This window comes from Cnephaeus nilssonii (assembly GCF_951640355.1).
Source record: "Cnephaeus nilssonii genome assembly, chromosome: 1".
NCBI classification, from domain to species: Eukaryota; Metazoa; Chordata; class Mammalia; order Chiroptera; family Vespertilionidae; genus Cnephaeus; species Cnephaeus nilssonii.
Window position 1 is genome coordinate 39,365,628 of NC_137072.1, and position 19,549 is coordinate 39,385,176.

Here is a 19,549-nt window from a genome sequence, read left to right on the forward strand (position 1 = left end):
CAGAATCACAGCCCGAGCACGTCTTGGAGACTTTCTCATAGACTTGTTGGTCCTCAGAGCCAGGTGAGCAAAGGAGGCTCTTCAACTGGGCACAAATTTCCTGTGATTTAATCCATCACTGGAGCACTTGGCCACCTGCTCTCTCTGACCAAAAACTCTCTCAACTCCCACAAACCGTCTCGCAATAGGAACAACTACTCACAGCGTCAGAGACAGATGCAATCACGTTGTTCTTTCAGTCTCAGACCATTCAGAGCTGACCTCCACCTTGTCCCCAGTGAGAAACAACTACCAACCGGAAAGGAGAAGGTCCCAGAACTGTGGCGAATTCTGACAACAGATGCAGTGCCCCTCCCAAATTAGGACAGGGGCCGTTTCTATGGAAGTGAGTAACATGAGGGCGATTGTGTGTGCATTTCAGTGTGTGAGGGCTGGCGAGTGGAAAATGAGTTAAATAAAGCAAGAACACATCTATTTTCCCAATTTGAGAAATGCATTTCTAATTTTTGCCACTTTCTTAACTGCCCAGAAAATTCTAGAATTCAGTTACTATCAAAAACAAATTGCCACCCAGCCACACATTTGCATGTGGAGCCACCTTAGAGGGGTCTGCTGAAGGAGTGACTCCAGTGAACCTCAACTTCACTGGTCACAACAGAAGGAAAATCTTTTTAAAGAAGCTGCAGACTTTTTTTTTGGGGGGGGGGGGGGGTCTGGCCTCAAAGTCTGGTGGCCTCAAATAGTGTCACTACTGAAATCTGATCTTCTCACCTCACCACATTATCTGTTACTGAGGTGGACCTTCTGCTGCCCCAAGCAGAGAAGGCAGTATACAACCATGCCCAGGCTAGATGGCCGATAGGCCTGAAATCACTAGCTGTCCAGCATGACTTATTTTCCTGGCAGTAAAGCAACAGAACCTAAAGTAACCCTCAAACCCTCAAACCTCAAAGTTCATGGAGGATGCTCAACCAACTCAGAGAATGTCATCCACTTCAACATGCATCCACTCCCCACTGGAGCATTAAATGAAAAACACTTAGACTTCGCAAAGCCACTGAGTGCCTTGGTAGATAATTTGGAAGGCTATGAGTCTCTCTAAGTGAAGTCTGAACACATACCTTTAGATATATTTGTATTTAAATACACTTTCTTGCAAAGAGTCACCTTGCTCTGTCAATCACTTGACAGACCATCTGTGTGTTTGCCCGCCATTCACGTCAGGAAGAGCACACAGTACAATCTAGTGTGAGCTTGTTTTTTCCCCTCATCTTCCAAAAATAAATCAAATGTTGCTGGGCTGTGGCATACACAGTCAAGCCAATGTGGTCTACGAGAGCTTGGTCAAAAACCTGCCCTGCGATGTGCCCCACGATGGTATGGGAGTATCTTAATGCTGTGACTTTGTGGGGAAGCTATCTAAGAGAACAACATGCCTTCAAAATTAAACTGTGACAAAAGTAGGGATTCCATAAGAGACCCCTAATTTTGCCAAACAATCATTGAGAGTCATGCTTCTAATTCCTGTGAATTAGAAGTCATATTTTCTCATGTGGTTATTAGTAGATCTCAGAGCTGCCAGGAGCTTAAGCAACCTTCATGTGGGAATTACTTCCTACAGAATTGGGGAACTTTACAGAGAAATTTACAAGTTCTATGTTCCCTGACTTCCTTTGGATCTTTACAGAATAAAAAAGACCTCTCTCCAGGCAGCAAGGCAGCATGTGGGTCCTCACAGAGCAGACCTCGCTGGATCTTCCTGAAGTTTCATATTGGAGTAGAAATCTGGAACAATTAGTGTGTCTTTTCCATTTTGCTCCTTTTAACCACACTCTGTTCCTCCCTCCCTTTACTCTCCCTCAGTGAATCTCAGGCAGAGCCCATGACTTTCTAACCATTTTCAATCTGTGAAATTCAGTCCAGTCCAGGGGGGAATGTACCATGTCACAACCAATTCTAAGCCCATCAGGGGAGAGGAAAATAGGAGGAAAGAATCTGTTTAGTTGGCCAAGGTTGCAGTATGACCACCCAGAGGTTCTAACTGGCCATTATGTCCCCTCAGTAACAGTAGCATATGTCCAAGTGTTGGTTATCCCATGGGACAAGTGCGGGGTGATTCTGAGATCCCATGTCTGGGTTTCAGACTGATCTTGAATGAGATTCTCTCTCTTACTCCCTCTCTTTTCTCCATCTCAATCTCTTCCCCACTCTGACCCCCACCCTCCCTCCAGCTCATTTCTCACAACCCAGAGTTTTATGTGCTTGTACCCTGGGGTCCTCACTTAGAATCAAGTCCTATATTACCTGTCTCAAGGTTTCATGTCCAGGGTAATATGGAGCCACTCAGACAGTGTTGTCAAGTTTCAGAAGCTTAACTAAGTCCTGGGGAACTACTCAGAGCCTTTGAACATGTCATTCCTTCTGCCTGGAGTGAACTTCCCTCCCTTAACTTGGTGGACCTGTATTTGTCCTATTGGTGGAAGTATACGTGGCTCTGGAGCCAGACCATGTGGTTCAAAGACTGTTTCTGCTTAATCAATGGTAGACAATATTATTAGCTATTAGGTCTCAGCTAACCAGTCTCCTCCTGAAAATGCCTCCCTGACCTGAGGTCCCCATGGCCAGATTCCAACTCTCTGCATTGGTTCTTCTTAGCCTCAGACTTTGAATTATTAACTATGTGTGCAATTATATGCATTCAATAAATATTTGTTGACTAAATATATTAGTCTGCTCTGGCTACCATGAAAAGTACCACAGGCTGGGCAGCTTAAACAACAGACATTTATTATCTCACATCCCGGAGGCTGGAAGTCTGAGACCAAGGTGTGGACAGGGCTGGTTCTTTCTAAGGCCTCTCTCCTTGGCGTGTAGCCCTTCTTCTCCCTGTGTCCTCACATGTTCATCTCTCTGTGCATGCCTGCATTCAGATCTCTGATTCTTATAAGGATACTAGTCCCAAGATATTAGGGTTCACCTTAATGACCTCATTTTAACTTAACCACCTCTTTCAAGATCCATCTTCAAATACAGTTTTCATTCTGAGGTCCTGGAGCTCAGAGCTTCAACATGAATTTTCAAGGAGAACATACTTCAGCCTTTAACAATGAGTGAGAAACATACTGTGGGATGGCTGCCTGTTTACTTGGACCCTTTCAAGACCAAATTCATGATTTTTATCAATCTGGAAACTGCCAGGAGAGATCCTTGCCTTCCTGTGAAAATCGAACCCTCTCACGTTATGAAGCTCAGGACAGAGCCGGCATCTTTTCTCCACTGAAAAACCCTTGTGTTGTTCATAGAATGGCAGCTTGAGAACAGTGTTTTGAAACATGTGTTCCTGAAAATCTGTGAGAAACATTCTTTACCTTTACTCAGAAACATTAGTTCTTTCTTCTGCCTGCATGGGCATTAATTATTTTCATATTCAAACTGACTTGCATTTCTGTTTGGGTAGAAGCTGCATTTGGTAACACACCTACCTGGGTTTGATTAGACTATACAGTTTTAAAAGAAAATGGGTCAGCTTGAGAAAGACCATCTGTCAGAGTGCATTTGGCAAAAAGAAAACAGATGAGGGGGATTTATAAAAGAGGCCGAGGTTTGTAGCCCAAAGGTACCAACGGAGTTCTGTGGCTTCCAACTGTCTCCTTCTTTTCGAGTTACGTAACTGTTCAAGACAGCTGAACTGCACTAGGTGTGGAATGCGCGTGGCCTACAAACGTCAGACATGGGACAAAACCTTACTTTCAGTTGTTGAAATAAGGACAGAATGAAAATGCTCAATGTATATAATTTTTTCAAATAAACTATTCCAGAAATATTTAGTGATTTTTCAGGAGGCAGAGTATAAGACCAAATCCTTGGACATTTTAGCAATTAGTGTGTTTTAGTTTGGGTTTTGTTTTAGTTCATATATCCATTCACCTACTGAAACTCATCTTGGCTGCTTCTGAGTTCTGGCAATTGTGAATGAAGCTGCTGTAAACATCAGTGTGCAGGATTTTGTGTGTGGACATAAGTTTTCAACTCCTATGGGTAATCACAGATATGCTTTTAAATTACAGTTTTTGTTAAAATTTCTAACAAACATGCTATCTCACATGAATGGATTTTCTGAATAACTGACGTGTGGTGTATTCACACACGAGAGGAGTTGTTCAAATTTTCGTCTTCCTTGGTAATAATTATTTTATCAATTGTTTATAAACAAAATAGTTTGTGAAAGCATTGCTTTCACAACATAGACTCCAAAAATTTGACCTTTTCACAATTTCTCAAGTTATCATTGTGTGTAAACTGAGTCATCCTGGGCCCCTGAGGCCTGTGTGGTTGGGCCTGATGTTCGGATTTCTGATCCCCACTAACTGGGTCTCATTCCCACTCTCACTCTCTCCCTTGTTTTCATACATACAATTGTGTTGATAGGAATCTGAGGATATCTTATCTTGGAGGTGATGAATTTTCTTATTGCAATGTCAAAACTTTTTACATGTATTTGAGCTTTCAAATCTATAAAATAAGCAAAACACAAAGTTTATGCTTTCTTGATAGACACCTCTCTTTAATATTTAGCATTCTCAATTTTCTTTTTTATAAATTAAATACTTTGATGCCTGCTTCATATCATTTATTTTCTTGTCCAGTTGTATTACCTTAAGTAATTGAAGTATAATTTACATAAGTTAAAGTGTACAGACTACATGTATTACAGTTCAGTGACAAACTCATACACACATGGAACACAGCTCAAACTAAATATAGGATGCTTTCATCATGCCAGGAAGATCCCATGTGCCCCCTCGCAGCCAGTCTGTACCTGGAGAGGCAACCAGCTGTCTGATTTCTTTCTCCAAGAGTAGTTTTGCCTGTTCTGGAATTTCTAGGGTTTTTTGTTCAATATAATGTTTTAGAGACCCATCCATATCATCATGTATTTTAAGACTTTAATCGCTTTGACTGCTGATAGACTCTCATTGCATAAAGGTAACAGAGTTCATTTATCCATTCTTCTGTTGGTGGGCATTGGGCATGTTCCTGATGTTGAGCTATAATGAATTGAAAATCAATTGATCATACAGGTATGGTTGTATTTCTGAATTCTGTATTCTGTTCCACTGATCTCTATGGCTGTGGAAATGACTCTTGATAGGAGGACGGCACCAGGCAATGTGCTATATACCAGGGTCGGTTCAGATTGAGAACATCCCTCTCAGGTCACTTTCCAGCTGGCTGACGTCAGGTTCTCTGGGCCTGAGCCTGTAGCCACAGACACCGATAGTGGAGGAGCAGGGAGTGCCCTGCCACTCCTCCCAGCTGCCTTCCCAGAAAACACCTCCTTCTTCTTCTTCCAGAACCTGCAATGAGAGGGTGGGGAGAGCGCCAGATGTATGGGGAATTCTGTTAACCAGCTTCTCTCCACATAACCCAAAATGTCCAGAATTGAGGAAAAGTACATCCATTTTTTTCATCAAAAACCTGTAGGAGACCAGAGTTTCATAAGATGGCTGTGCAAAACACAGACTAGAACTGGTTGGATATCGGAGCTCTGCTCCTATTTGGACCAATTGAACACAGAGCCAAACTGGAAAACGTGTATCAAGAAAACAGCTATCAAAAATGGCGTTAGACCAGGCTGGTGTGGCTCAGCGGCTGAGTGTCGAGCTATGAACCAGGAGGTCACAGTTGTATTCCCAGTCAGGGCACATGCCTGGGTTGCGGGCTCAATCCCCAGAGTGGAGCTTGCGGGAGGCAGCCAATCAATGATTCTCTCTCATCATTGATGTTTCTATTTCTCTCTCCCTCTCTCTTCCTCACTGAAATCAATAAAAAAAATTTTTTTAATGGCGTTGACATCAAATAGTTTCTGTTATAATTTTTCTAAATAAAAAATACAATTCCCCCTCTTTTCTGATGACCTTCTAAAGAGGCGGCCTGTCCTTTCCTAGGAACAACTGCCTTTCTTTCGTGAAGCAGCAGTGACAGGAGATAATAGCTGGAGTTCCAGGTGGACTGAGGGAGCAAATAGCCGTCAGCAGCCCTGCCGGCTCCCTGCTCTGTCTGGGCTGTTTGTTTCATCTGGCCGATGACATCTAAAGCCCACGCGCTGGAGACAAGAGAAGAAAGTTGGGAGGGTGAGATAGGGTCACCAGATAAAGAACAGGACGCCCAGTTAAATTTGAATTATTTTTTTATTTATTAAGTTGTGGTAAAATATACAAAACATGAAATTTGCCATATTAACTATTTTTAAGCATATAAGTTCGGTGGCATTAAGTACGCTCACATTGTATGCCACCATCACCACCGTCCATTCACAGAACTTTCTCATTTTCTGAAACTGAAACTCTGTCCCCACTCAACAACTCCCCATTCCCTATCCCCCAACCCCTAGAATCCACCATTCTATTTTCTGTCTCTCTGAGTTTGATTACGGTAGGGACCTTATATGAGTGAGATCATACAGTATTTGCCTTTTTATGTCTGGCTTATTTCATACAGCACAATGTTCCCACGGCCCATCCATGTTGTAGCATACTACGGAATTTCCTTCCTCTTTAAGGCTGAATAATATCCCATTGCGTGTAGTTGCACCACATCTTGTTATCCATTCTTCCGCTGATGGACACTTGGGCTGCTTCCACCTTTTGGTGAATATTGCTGCTATGAACATTGGGGTACAGATGTCTCTTGTAATCTTTGCTTTCAATTCTTTGGGGTATTCAGAAGTGGGATTGCTGGTTACATAGTGGCTGAACCATTTTACATTCCCATCAGAAGTGCACAAGGATTTTAACTTCACTTCCTCTCCAACACTTGCTATGTTTTATCTTATTGATAATAGCCATCCTAATGGGTATGGGGTGGCATCTCATGGTAGTTTTGATTTGCATTTTCCCAATGACTATTGATGCTAAGCATCTTTTCATGTGCTCATTGGTCATTTGTATATCTTCTTTGGAGAAATGTCTGTTCAAGTCCTTTACTTTAAATCTGAATTTCAGATAAACAATACACTTTTAATAATATGTCCCAATATGAGAGATGTATATGTTTTTTTAAAAGTGTGTTGTTTATCTAAAACTCGTTTTTAACTAGTTGTCTTGCATTTTTATTTGAGAAATCTGGCAACCCTAAAAAGCCAGAACTTTGATGGATCTAAAACAATCTTTAAACATTTCACATTTTGCTCAGGTGAGCTCCGAAATGGCTTAGTGTGTTTTTGTGGGTGTTGGGCTGGTAGCCTGATTTATTAGAAAATTGTAATTTCATTTTGAGATGCTCCAGACTAAATCATTTGAGCTTCACACTCTTTGTGTAATATTATTGGGCTGCCTTAATGAAATTATAACTCAAGCAAGAGATTTCATTCCCTGGTAGTAAATTAGCTTGGGCCGTGCAGGCTCGGGGAGAGCCAGTCCTCCCTGCCTTATTCTTCTTGTTCAGGGAATGAAGAAGGAGCAGGCGTTTTGTATGTGAGTTATTTATTGTTCTCTTTGAGTGAACGTTATATTGTTACCCGTCCCTACTGGAAACAACAGCTGTTAACAGGCTTCAGAATGAATTTCAATGTGAACTCCCCTGGCCTCTGGGAAGCTTGGCTAAAGAGAAAACAGGCTCATAATGGAAAGAAAAAGAGCGGGATTCAGGCTGGGTCTGGACGCCTCAGGCCAGCTGCATAAAAAACCGCCCATCACCCGGGGTCCTGGGACATCCCATTCAGACGTGTGCTGAAATGGGAGTGCTGTCAACAGCCCTTTCTGACCACAGAGGCAGACAAAGGCAGCCTGAGGCAAATAGTGACCTTGCTCACCACCCTGCCCTCATATACCAGAGGAGACCGAAAGTGTCCCGCATGGCAAAGTAACCTAATCACAGGGGGAGCAGGAATGACTCTTTCACAGCCATGTAATGCAACGGCTAAGCAGTGGTGGCGTTTCCAGCTATCGTATTTTTAATAGTGCGGTCAAGATTCCTATGGAATATAATGAATCATACAGACTTGCGGGGAAGAGGACGCAAGAGGCAGGAATCTGAGAACAGCGGAGGACTCTTCTACAAGGCAGTCGGTTCTGCGTATGGACAAGTGCTCCTAACTTCTGTGGTTAAATCTAGTCGGTGGAACCTCTAAAATCAGGAGCCTTCTTTTTGGCTCCCTTTATTAGTCATTTCTTTGTGTCTCCCAATTGTACATGCAACCTGCAATTCCTCCATCTCTCCGTAGAAGAGAGAAATTGCTGAGGCCGTGGAAAGAACATCTCTCATTGGTCACGAGTGGCATTTCCTACTTGGGTCCATCTTCCCACCGGCCGTACTCAGGGGTGTCCGGTGCCCAGGATGCTGACCAGTCTTGCTCAGCTCACCCACCACCGGGGCTGCAGGCAGGGGCATCCCCTGGGATTCCTTCCACTGCTGCAGTGACACGTCCCACTCCCAGGAAGCCCTCCTCCGGGCGGGAGCCCCACACTGCTTCCTCCTCCACCTGCCATCTCTCCTCCCCCTTCCGCTTCCTCCCTGTAATTCTACTTCTCAAATGCACACTAAGTATATTTTACAGTTTTAAGTCCATTATTTTCATGCATTCCAAGCCCACAAAGCAAGTTCACTAATGGTGGGAAATAGTGTTGGCTTCTTTTGCACAGATGCTCATTTCATTGTGGAATTTCTTTACTTGCTTTAGCCGCTCTCTGTGGAATGACCTCAGTCTAGCAGGCCCTGCCCCACCCAGCATCCTCTAAGCTCATGCAAGGCTGTTGCCCTGGAGACGATTACTTCGAGTTTTGAGGGACGTGGAACAAAAGGAGGGGAGATGCCAAAAATAAGAAAAGAAAAAAGATAGAAATCATAACGTTTAAAATTGAATGGAGAGGGGAATTTGATAAAATGCTGTCAGAAATCCAATAAAAGACTGAACCAGAATGAAGTGGCTGAAACCAAAACGACCTTTCAACCTCCCTTGTCCAAACCCTCAGTAATAAGAGCATATGAAAGCACTGAGTTTTTCTGAAACTCGATGTCAAAAGAGCATTTCCGTTCTTCTTTTCTTTCCAGACAAAGTGAGCATGTTGTCAGCCTTCATCACTCCCTTCAAGCACTTGAGCCCCGGGGCCACTAACACGGAGGATGAGGATAATCTAAGTAAGCAAACCCTTCCCTGAAGAATGGGGTCCCAGCCTGATATCCCCAAAGACTGGGATCCTTGGGGTGATGTGGGAGTGGGGAGGAGGAATAATATCTGGGTTTCCCAGAACAGAAGGTTTTCCTCCTGTCTCCACCTGGAGTCCCGTCCCCACCTGGATTCCTCCCCTCACCTGGGGGGTAGGGAAATATTAGTTGTGTGATTGAGAACTCCAGGGATTTTGTGTGTGTGTATACTTTTTTTTAAGTTATCTTAGGCCATCCTTCCTCTCTTTCCTGTGTTTTCCCTTCAAAAAAAAAAAAAGAAGAAGAAGAAGAAGAAGAAAGAAAAAAGAACATAGTCTCTTTGAACACAGTTCATACAATTTTTTAACATGGGAAGAGCTGGCCAGGTGCCTGCTTGTTGAAACATTTCTGGCACGTGAAACTGGAGAGACACCAGCAGTGTGGTGCAGGGACCGAAACGCTGGCTTGGGGGAGGGGACCTCAGCAGTGTCCCTGCACAGACTATAATGAGGAGGCAGAGCCGAGGGACTGGGGTAGGAGGGTCTGGGAGTGTCTAGCATGCATTATACTCACCTCTGGTGTGTAGCATATTGTCAGGCATTTAAACAAGGGGGTGAACGTTCCAAGCCATATGAACACCTCTTACATTTCAACATTACCTAACAGATGGGTCACCTTCTCAGCCAGAAAGAGGTGGGAACGTGTTCGCTGTCCTGGAATGGGAATTACTGGCGGTCACTAGGATCGTTGACCTGACCAAGCAGCAACAGTGGGGGGTGGGAGTTGCACAGGAATATTGTCCATTTGCCATCAGCTCTTAAAAAACACCACACATCTGCATGAATAGCCCCTTCCCATAAACATAATTATCAACAAGACTGAAAACTGAGGTGATTGCCCTGCATTATTCCACTGAAGCAAAGTCGAAGAAACACTGGATGTCAAACCAGAGCAAACCTTAGAGATGCTCTAGTTTCAGTCCTTTGTTTTCTAGATAAGGAAGGAAAGGTGTGGAGGATGTGGAGAAAGTCACGTGGGAAACACAACACAGGTCTCCTGGCTATTCGTTCAGGGCCCCTTCCTCAGCGAACACCTAGGTCACAGTGGAACGTGGACAAACGATTGTTTCTGTCTCTCATGATTGGAAAACTCCTAGAGTGTAGTCAACGTATTGATAGCATGAGGAATACAATCTTACTGTTTCTGTGTCTTTCCCACCGAGCTGCGGAAACCCTGGCTGTTAGCCTCTCCACGTGGAAGTAGCTCTCCCCTTCCAATGGCTCCCAGGCTAATGATTGTGGTGCCAGAACAGTTCTGAAAGTAGGATCCAGTGGGCACACCTCTGGTGCCATCTCTATGTCACTAGCCCTGCTATGAATATCGCTGCTCAGACTCTCAGAAACTTGTTCCCAAGACAGGGACAAGGACATGGAATTGAGGTCAGAATCAAATAAGATAGCACATGAAGACGTTTTAGACAAGGACCTAGAACATATAAATGCTCTCTCCAGGTTGGTTAGTACCAGTAATTAAGGCTATTTTTCTAATTCAGCTCACTGACTAGTCGGTAAAAGCTTACAGACAAGAGTGACTTTTATTTATTACATGTTAAAATGCCTTTGAAATGCTTGGAAAGTCTTATTTTCTATCAGTGGATTAGCCATTCCCTTTGTTGTGCTGTTAATATACTTAGGAAACCCTATTTTCATACACTGTTCAAAGATACACCTCCAAATGAATGTGTTTGTCTTACTCAACATTCCTCACTACTATTACCCATGCAGTCCCTCAACTTACTGCCCAAATGCCACTGGGAGGTGAAAGAGAAAGAGTGCACCTCCCCTAAAGGGTGTGTGTGTGTGTGTAAAGTATGTGTGGTGTGCATGGTGTATGTGTATGTGTGTGTGGTGTGTGTTCTGTGTTTTGTGTGTGTAATGTGTGCATGGTATATGATAAATGTGATGCGTATGGTGAGTGTTCACATGTGTGATGTATGTACAAAGCATGTGCTGTGTGTGCGATATGTATATCATGTGTGTCTGTATGTGTGTTGTGTGTAATATGGGTGCAAAGTGTGTGTGGTGTGTGTAAATGTGTGTCTATATGTATGTTGTATGTGGTATATGTGTAAAGTGTGTGATGTGTGTGATGTCTATGTAATGTGTGTGTGTGGTGTGTGTAGTGCGGTGTGTGTAATGAATGTTCACTGTGTATGCATGTGTGTACACACAATATACAGGGAGGAAAGGTAGTGGTAAAGGCAAGTGTGTCCTTGCTTTGAAATCTCTTGTTTATATCTACAAACAAAAACGGGTATGTCTGGGTTGGTTTAAGATGAAGTTCCACCATTGAGGACCATCTCGCTCCTGTGGCCCCGGCGCTCACCTCTGCTCCTTCCCTAGGGCTGAGCTCCAATGTCCAGGGCTGAGCAGGGGTCAGGGACCCATAGCCAGACAGAGACTCGGCCTGAGAGGGGCCGGTGCCGGTGAGCCCACCTGGCAGCCCGCCATTAGCAGGCTGGGTTCTGGCTCACAGTCAACCAGATAATGCCACGTTTCAGACCGCGCCTACGCTGGGAACCCTGAAAGCTTTCTTCTTCGAACACTGAGGGGTGTGGTCGCTGGCCCTACCCCATCACCTCTGACCCTGACAATGACCGAAGGTGTCACATGAGGAGGGCTGAGACGTGGATCCTGGCAGGGCCACAGGCCTGCACAGTCCACGCCCTTTGCATGGGTCTGAAGGAGGGCAGCCACGCACCCCAAGATGCCAGCAGCAGGGCAGGTCTTGGAAGGCGGCCGTCCTGTCCTGCTGCAGAGCCTGATCCGAGAGCATCAGTGACTGGCCAGTGTGACCGCACAGGCAGGACCTCACATTCTGTATTGCAAGTCACCAGGCCCGCCGGGCTGGCCGCCACAGCCTCCCCACGTTCTTACCCCTGAGGCACAAAGACCTTCTTCCTGCACAAACGGAGAGCAGGACCCCATTGCTCCTGTCACTGGCCCGGTCTGGGTAGGGTGGGTGGGTCGGACACTGCCCTCCCACCTGCAAACACAGTAGTGTCATTATTAGAGAGGCAGCGTGAGGAAAAGCTCCCAACAACTCAACTACTGCAAACTCCAGCTGCATATTGACCAGTCAGACACTGGCCTGGGGACAAGAATGCAGAGGAGGCAGATGCTGGCACCTCACACGGGCACCTGCACTCCAAGCGGGTGATAACACAGGGAGATGGCAGCCGGGACCTTGCCCCAGAAAATGCAGCCCAGTCATTGAACTTAATTCTGAAAGATGTATTTCACCTGGAAAATAAATGTTTAACCACAGCCATCTATATATAGAAAAGCCTAATATGTAAATTGTCCCCTCAGGAGTTCAACCTGGAGACCGGGAGTTCGATCACTCACTATGACCTGCGCTGACCAGCAGGGCTCGGCGCAGAACAAAGGAAGGACCTGGCCAGCAGCCAAAAGGCCCCAATTGGCCCTGATTGCCAGCCAGGCCTAGGGAGGGACCCTACCTGTGCACAAATTTTGTGCACCGGGCCTCTAATGATATATAAAATTCCACCCCTTCTCCCCAAAATGCCCATTAGTCACTTATCAGATAGACTATCAGAGAGAAAGAGAGAGATATATCCACCTGATGTTCATTACAGTATATTTGTTATAATTGTTCTGTTATTATTTGTTATTGTTAATCTCTTCTGGGCCTCATTTGTAAACTAAACTTTGTCATAGGTAGGTATGTATAGGAAAGAAAATGGTATATATAGGGTTTGTACTATCTGAGCTTTCAGGCAGCCACTGAGGGTATTGTAATGTACCCCCCACCAATAAGGGGGAACAACACTCTTTTCTGATGCATCAGGGCTTTCCCTGAGCCTATTATACATGTTCCTTTAGTTCAACTTCATAATAATCCTATAAGTCAAGCATTATTAAAACCCACATTTTCCATCTTAAGAAAATGGAGTGTGGGTACTTTGAGAGACTTGTCCAAGGTCACACCTACAGGAAGGAAGGAGAGGGCTTTCCCCAGAGCCAGTGGAGTGGCCACGGCCCTCCCCCCGCTGCCTGGTTAGCATCCCAGCGGAAACCAGCATGTGGGCTGTGCTGGAGGGAGCTGGGCCCCCAATCTGCTCACTTGCAAAACCCAGTAGGTAACATCGCCCCAGAGATTGTAGCTCGTGTATCCAGGAGAAGGCCAGAGCTCTGCATTGTTATCAGTTATTAGATAGTGATCATTTTGGAAGGACGCTTCGTGCCATCGTCTGATCATCATGTCTAGGCCGTTGAAAACTAATAATGGCCATCGTCATCGGATACTGAGTGTGTGGGAGAGAAGAGCCCAGAAGCAATCCCGGGAGGGGAGGGGAAGTTCCCCACCGTGAGGGCTGTTGCTCCAAGATAAACCTTTCTACTTGAAAAGGCAGCCGAGGTCATCTGATACGCCGGCAACCTTAATCACACGCGCGGCTCCCTCCATCCCCACATCGTGAGAAATCAATAAGAAATTAGAGCAACCAGCAAGTTTCAGGCAATCTGCTGTGAGCTTTTTGGCCGGGTTATTTTTTTCCCATCGTTATGTTTAATCTGGGAAGCTGTGTGGTTAATCCGACCCACTGCCCTGGGCCTGAGATACCCCATATGGCGGAGCTCCTGGCTGCGGGACCCAGGCGCGTAATGACGCAGAGAGGGGTTGAGTCGGTGCTCGATACCTGCCCGTAATTATTCCTACAAAATAGTCTGTGAGCGATGCCATCCACCTCTAACTTATAGAAGGCTCAGGTTCATTCCTTTGAACAGAATTACCGTTACAGACCTAACATTCTACAGACACAAACCACCAGGGGACATATAACCGAGCCGCCTCGCAAGAGAACGGAGCCCATGCGCAGCGGACGGTTCTGCACAGCCGGGACCCAGCGTGAGGCACCGCGCCAAGGCACCCGTTGGTACTTTCTCATTATTATTCTCCACTGCAGAGCCATGAGGATGAGGGTCTCTCCAGCTCCGGCCAGGCTGAGGGGAAAGTGCTCAGCGTCCATTTATAAGCTGCGGGCTGGCTGTAAAAATCACCCCCAGTTCCCACTTGCTTCACAAGAGAAAACTCATTGCCAACCTGCTGCCCAGCCACCCGGAGCCCCTGAGATCCTGGTTCCCAAGGAGAAATAGAAGGGCTCAAGGGTGTGGCTGCGTGGGGTCCCGGCTCTGCGTGGGGTTCCAGCTCTGTGTGGGGTTCCAGCCCTGCCTCCTTGCCTCACACATCCACCCACTAGAATGGTGGGCTGTGTACTCCCAGCACTTCATTCCCTCCCAGAGGCGAGCGTCCCTGTGAAATGGCCAAGGAATGTGGCACTGTCTGTGCCCATACATTCACCTTCAGAGCAGCAAGACATTCCCAGGGTGAAATCGCATCTCGGCCAGTTATCCAGCTGGTCCGCCTCTCTGAGCCTCCGTTTCCACTCCCAGAAAATGGTGTTGTGCCACCCACCGCCGCAGAGATGTGAGGAATAAGAAAGGTGCTCGTGGGCTCGGTGACAGGGAACTGCACAGTGGGACCGTCATCCTGGAGCGTTTCATAGGACACTGGGTCAGCATTCCAAAAGCCTCTTCACCAGGGACTCTGGTCCTGCGGTTCTGTGATGAGCCAAGCTGAGGTTTTCTAAATGGAACAGTTTCATTGGTGAAGAGTGGTCCAAGAGCGCCGAGAGCCTGTCCAGAAAAGCTAAATCACTGCACACGTCCACCAAGTATAGGTTGCAAGTGATGACTTTGCTAAATTTAACGCATATCAATTTTTTTGCAAACGATTAAAACATCACAGATACAAATGAAGCCTCCACCTGGGCCCCCATTTCGTTCCCTCCTTGCCTCCCAGGAGGTTAGCATCTAAGCTTCACCACTGTGTCTGATCCCACAGACTACACGCAGCGCCTGTGTTGTTATAATTTATATTAATGGCATTGCACTCTATGTATTACTTTGCAAGTTGCTTTTATCATGCAACATTATGCTTCTGAGCTTCCTCTACGATGAAGCAGGTAAACCTGGCTCATCAACCGTGAGTGCTATTGAGTGTTCCATCCTATGATCGCGCCACAATTCAGTTACCAGTCTGCACACAGGGCAGGCCCCTGTGGCTCTCAGCGCTGCCTGCAGCTGCTAGAAAGAAAGGGCCACCTGTGATTCGGTTTGGGGGAGGCCTCGGGAGAGGGGGGCAGAGGGCCTGTGCTCGGCTGGCCTCAACCCCTCAACATCTCAGCCACACTCAGAGCAGGTGGGAGCCCCTGTGAGCAGGTCAGGCTCACCACATCCACACGCCACATTCTCAGAAATGCAGGAACCGCTCAGGGCTGGGTGTCCTCCTTCGTCCTGAGCAGTCGGCCCCACGTTCAGGGAAGCTTAGTAACTCCTGTCAGCCTAGAAAGGAAGTGGCTGGGCTCCTGTGCACAGCGCTGTCCGCACAGGTGTCTGTCTCCGCGCGCTGAGACCCCTGGTCACCGCTGTCTATTCTCACCTCCAGGTACCAGCAGCGCAGACGTGAAGGAGAACCGAAATGTGAGCAACCTGGAGGCACGGCCACTGCCCGCGGGCGACAGAGCCCGAGGCGGTGCGCCTGGCGTGAAGAGGAAAAGGCCTCTGGAGGAGGGCAACAGTGGCCACTTCTGCAAACTGCAGCTGATCTGGAAGACGCTCTCGTGGTCAATGACGCCCAAGAACGCGCTGGTGCAGCTGCACGAGCTGCGGCCCGGCCTGCAGTACCGGATGGTGTCCCAGACCGGCCCGGTGCACGCGCCCGTCTTCGCTGTGGCGGTGGAAGTGAATGGGCTCACGTTCGAGGGCACGGGGCCCACCAAGAAGAAGGCCAAGATGCGGGCAGCCGAGCTGGCCCTGCGCTCCTTCGTGCAGTTCCCCAACGCCTGCCAGGCCCACCTGGCCATGGGCAGCAGTCCCAGCCCCTGCACGGACTTCACCTCCGACCAGGCCGACTTCCCCGACACGCTGTTCAAACAGTTCGAGCCGTCGGCACCCAGCGCAGCCTTCCCAGGCCACCGCCCCGCCGAGCCCGAGCTGCTGTCCCCCGTCTGCCGGCGGGGACGGCTGCTGCGCAGCACGCTGGACCTGGTGGCCCCGGGCGAGAGGAACCCGGTGGTGGTGTTGAACCAGCTGCGCGCCGGCCTGCGCTACGTGTGCCTCTCGGAGCCTGCCGACAGGCAGCGGCCGCGCAGCTTCGTCATGGCCGTGAGCGTGGACGGCAGGATGTTCGAAGGCTCGGGACGCAGCAAGAAGCTGGCCAAGGGCCAGGCGGCGCAGGCGGCCCTCCAGGCCCTCTTCGACATCCGGCTGCCCGGCCACGTGCCCAGCAGGAGCAAAAGTCACCTCCTGCCCCAGGTGAGAATTCTCAGGTAGCTCCCGGCAGGTGGCATCTCCCGGATGCTAGGAGACCATGAGCTGGGACGGGCAGCAGGCAGCCCCCTGCTCCAGTCGCTGTAAGTAGAGAGCGCCCACACGCACCTCTCCCAGAACAGCCAGCTCAGCCCCGGCCCAGCCTCACCATTAGAGCATTTGTCAGGCTTCAGGGGAGAGAATCATGTGCACATAAAGAAAGAACGTCAACGTTCGGACTTAGCAGAGGGGCGGGGCAAGAGTGAAGTCAGGTGTTGTCTGTGGTGACACCAATGGCAGGAAACAGGGCGGGGCGAGGGCAGGGCCCGTCCCCAGATGGGCTGACAGGGAAGGACAGCTGGCAGCGGCGGCTCTGCCCTTCAGTGACTTGGTTGCTGAGCGTTCCGCAGCAGGAGGACTGGAGGAGGTGAAATGCATGTTAGGTAGCAGTTTGGGTGGAGTGTCTCGCTGGGGAGGCGGGGGGAAGGGAAACGAATAGGAATCATCCACCCAGTGATTCCACCCAGAGGCAGGGGCCTGAGTGGCAGGCGGGACGCCAGGTGCAGCCACACCGAGGGGAAGTCAGAGGGTCCAACCCTCACCTGGGAGCAGAGGGCTCTGAACAAGGGCAGGCTGGGACCTGGTGTCAGCAACCTCCCTCCGGCCCTTTCACACCAGTGACAGGTCTGCTTTCTCACGCTGGCTCACCTTTGCTCGTGCGAAAAACACTTTCATAGCGCCGTCCATGTGTCAGGAACGAGTCTTACCCTTGTCCTTCCAAGTCTTGTAGCTGCTTATATATGTAAATTACCTTTTGTCTTAGCATTTTCGGAATTGCCGGTAGGCATCACTAATGTAGTAGAGGCAGGAAAGTATCTTTATTCACATTGGTGTCAATTGTGGGGAGGAACATAGTTCAAATGCACTTAACGCCGTGCAGGTAAGTCCCCAGTAACTGTAAGGTGTTGCTGCCATGACTGTCCCGATCACCTACCTCCCAGCTCCTGGGACAGAACGTGTAGTCACGTTGGGAAGCCTCGTGTCAGTGGAAGGAGGCAGGGTGCCGCCAAGAACTCAGGGAGCAGGAAGGACACACCACAGCGAACAAACCTGACGCACAGGACAGATGCCTCGAGCTGAGTCACAGTGCTCAGTAAGTACTGATGGGACGGGGGTCCTCTGCTCACAGCTCATTGAGTGAGGGAGACAGTCCAACAAGAGCCCAATCGAGGGACGGCTGTTTCTCCTGCTATCTCTGCCCCCAACGCCGTCAGTCATTTTCACATATTTATTGAACCTTCTCGAGAGCAGGTTGAAGGGATTTAGACCATCATCTCCATCTGTCTTGCCTTTCAGCCCACCCTCAAATAACACACAATCCACATAGAAATGGGGTATTTGCACCCTTACCTGTTTGGCTCAATGGATAGAGCGTCGGCCTACGGACTGAAGGGTCCCAGGTTCTATTCCGGTCAAGGGCATGTACCTTGGTTGCGGGCACATCCCCAGTAGGGGGTGTGCAGGAGGCAGCTGATCGATGTTTCTCTCTCATCGATGTTTCTAACTCTCTATCCCTCTCCCTTCCTCTCTGTAAAAAATCAATAAAATATTTTTTTTTAAATGGGGTATTTGCAAGAAGCTGGGGATCGAAGGTCCCTGAGCACCTCCTGCCAGAAGAATTCAGCCTCGTTTCTCCTTCCTGGCACCTCCATTTTACACTGTTTTCTCTCTTTTTCCTTCTGGTCCTGTTTCTCCGTTAACTGGAGCTTAAGTTTGCCACCACACCCAAGGAAGCCACTGTGCCCCCCGCAAGCTGGATGAGCCCAGGGGGCCCACGGCCTCCACATCACCTGTCCCCCCACCTCCTTCCCCGGAAAGCCCCCCTGCAGGGCGCGCAGTGGTGTGTCCCCTCGTCTTCCGGCCTGTCGTTCCCCGCGTGGCCACCCCACCAGGGGCCCTCACGGCCCCGCATTTCCTGTTCAGTAAGAAACGTTCGTTCCCCCTTGGACCCACTCTCCACCCACCCACCCCAAACAAGCGATGAGGGGTGTCAGGGAGCTGCAGCCGAGACGCGTTCCTCTCGTGTCGTCACCCCCGAGCTCGCACGGTGGAGGGGCCGGGCAGCACCGCTGCTTCGTAACAGTCATTTGACCCCAGGAAGCAGCACATCAGTTACAGCCACGGCTGCTGAATTATTTTTCTCTGACAGTCTGCTAACCACCCCGGCGGGATGATGGAGGGCTCGGAGCAGCGAGAGGGCTGAGGGCCATCCATCACGCCCGGGCACTGCCGTCCTGAGGCTCGTTACCGTGCCCTCGACCCCTCCCCGGGCTGGGTGGGGCCCAGTGGGTCAGGGGACCCAGGACCAGGCGCCACCAGCGGCTTCATTAAATTCGAATCCTGTCTTATACACAGTCTGGATGCAGGGACTGATCTTTACAAAGCAATTCCAAGAGTCCCTGTAAAGGCTGCTCTCCTGCTTGGCCCAACACGTTCTATGCAGTGGGCGCCTGGTCCTGCTGGTCCTGCTGGTCCTGCTGGTCCTGCTGGTCCTGCTGGCACCGTGGCCCTGAGCTCCCGTGCCCAGTGCAGGACCCTTCGCCATCCTGCCTAGCTGCACTGTTAGCACCTGCTCGGGGACAGCATGTCGGACACCCAGTCCTGGCTGGGCTCCCAGAACCACCGCTCACACTCCCTGAAGGCAGGTCCCCCCGCCACTGACCGTGGAGGACACTCCCCAAGGCCACCCGGGGGGAGGCAGACAGCCGACAATGGAGAGACGTAATTTCAGGAACTTGGGTACCGACACCAATAGTTAATGTCCTTTGCCCCAAGTCCCGGGTTCTGCCCTACCCAGGGAACAACAGGCCCAGCGTCTGGTTCTGACACTCGTGTAGGTCACACGTGTACAGAAGCAAATGTGGCTCTGTACAATGCTTTACCCAAAGGCTCGGTCTTGTGTGAATGAAGCTTCAGAACCAGCCCTTCTGGTTACCTCTGTAGGGAAGTAATGA

General features: G+C 48.8%; 1 protein-coding gene across 1 annotated transcript in view; it reads left to right on the plus strand.

Moving 5' to 3' along the window:
• Positions 1–19,549, plus strand: part of ADARB2 (adenosine deaminase RNA specific B2 (inactive)) — a gene marked incomplete at both ends in the record, with an annotated part of 417,934 nt that overhangs the window by 265,513 nt on the left and 132,872 nt on the right. Inside the window, 2 exons of the mRNA XM_079787310.1 lie at positions 9,052–9,138; positions 15,673–16,541. Of these exons, the coding sequence (XP_079643436.1) occupies positions 9,052–9,138; positions 15,673–16,541 (956 nt within the window). The remainder of the gene's footprint in view (positions 1–9,051; positions 9,139–15,672; positions 16,542–19,549) is intronic.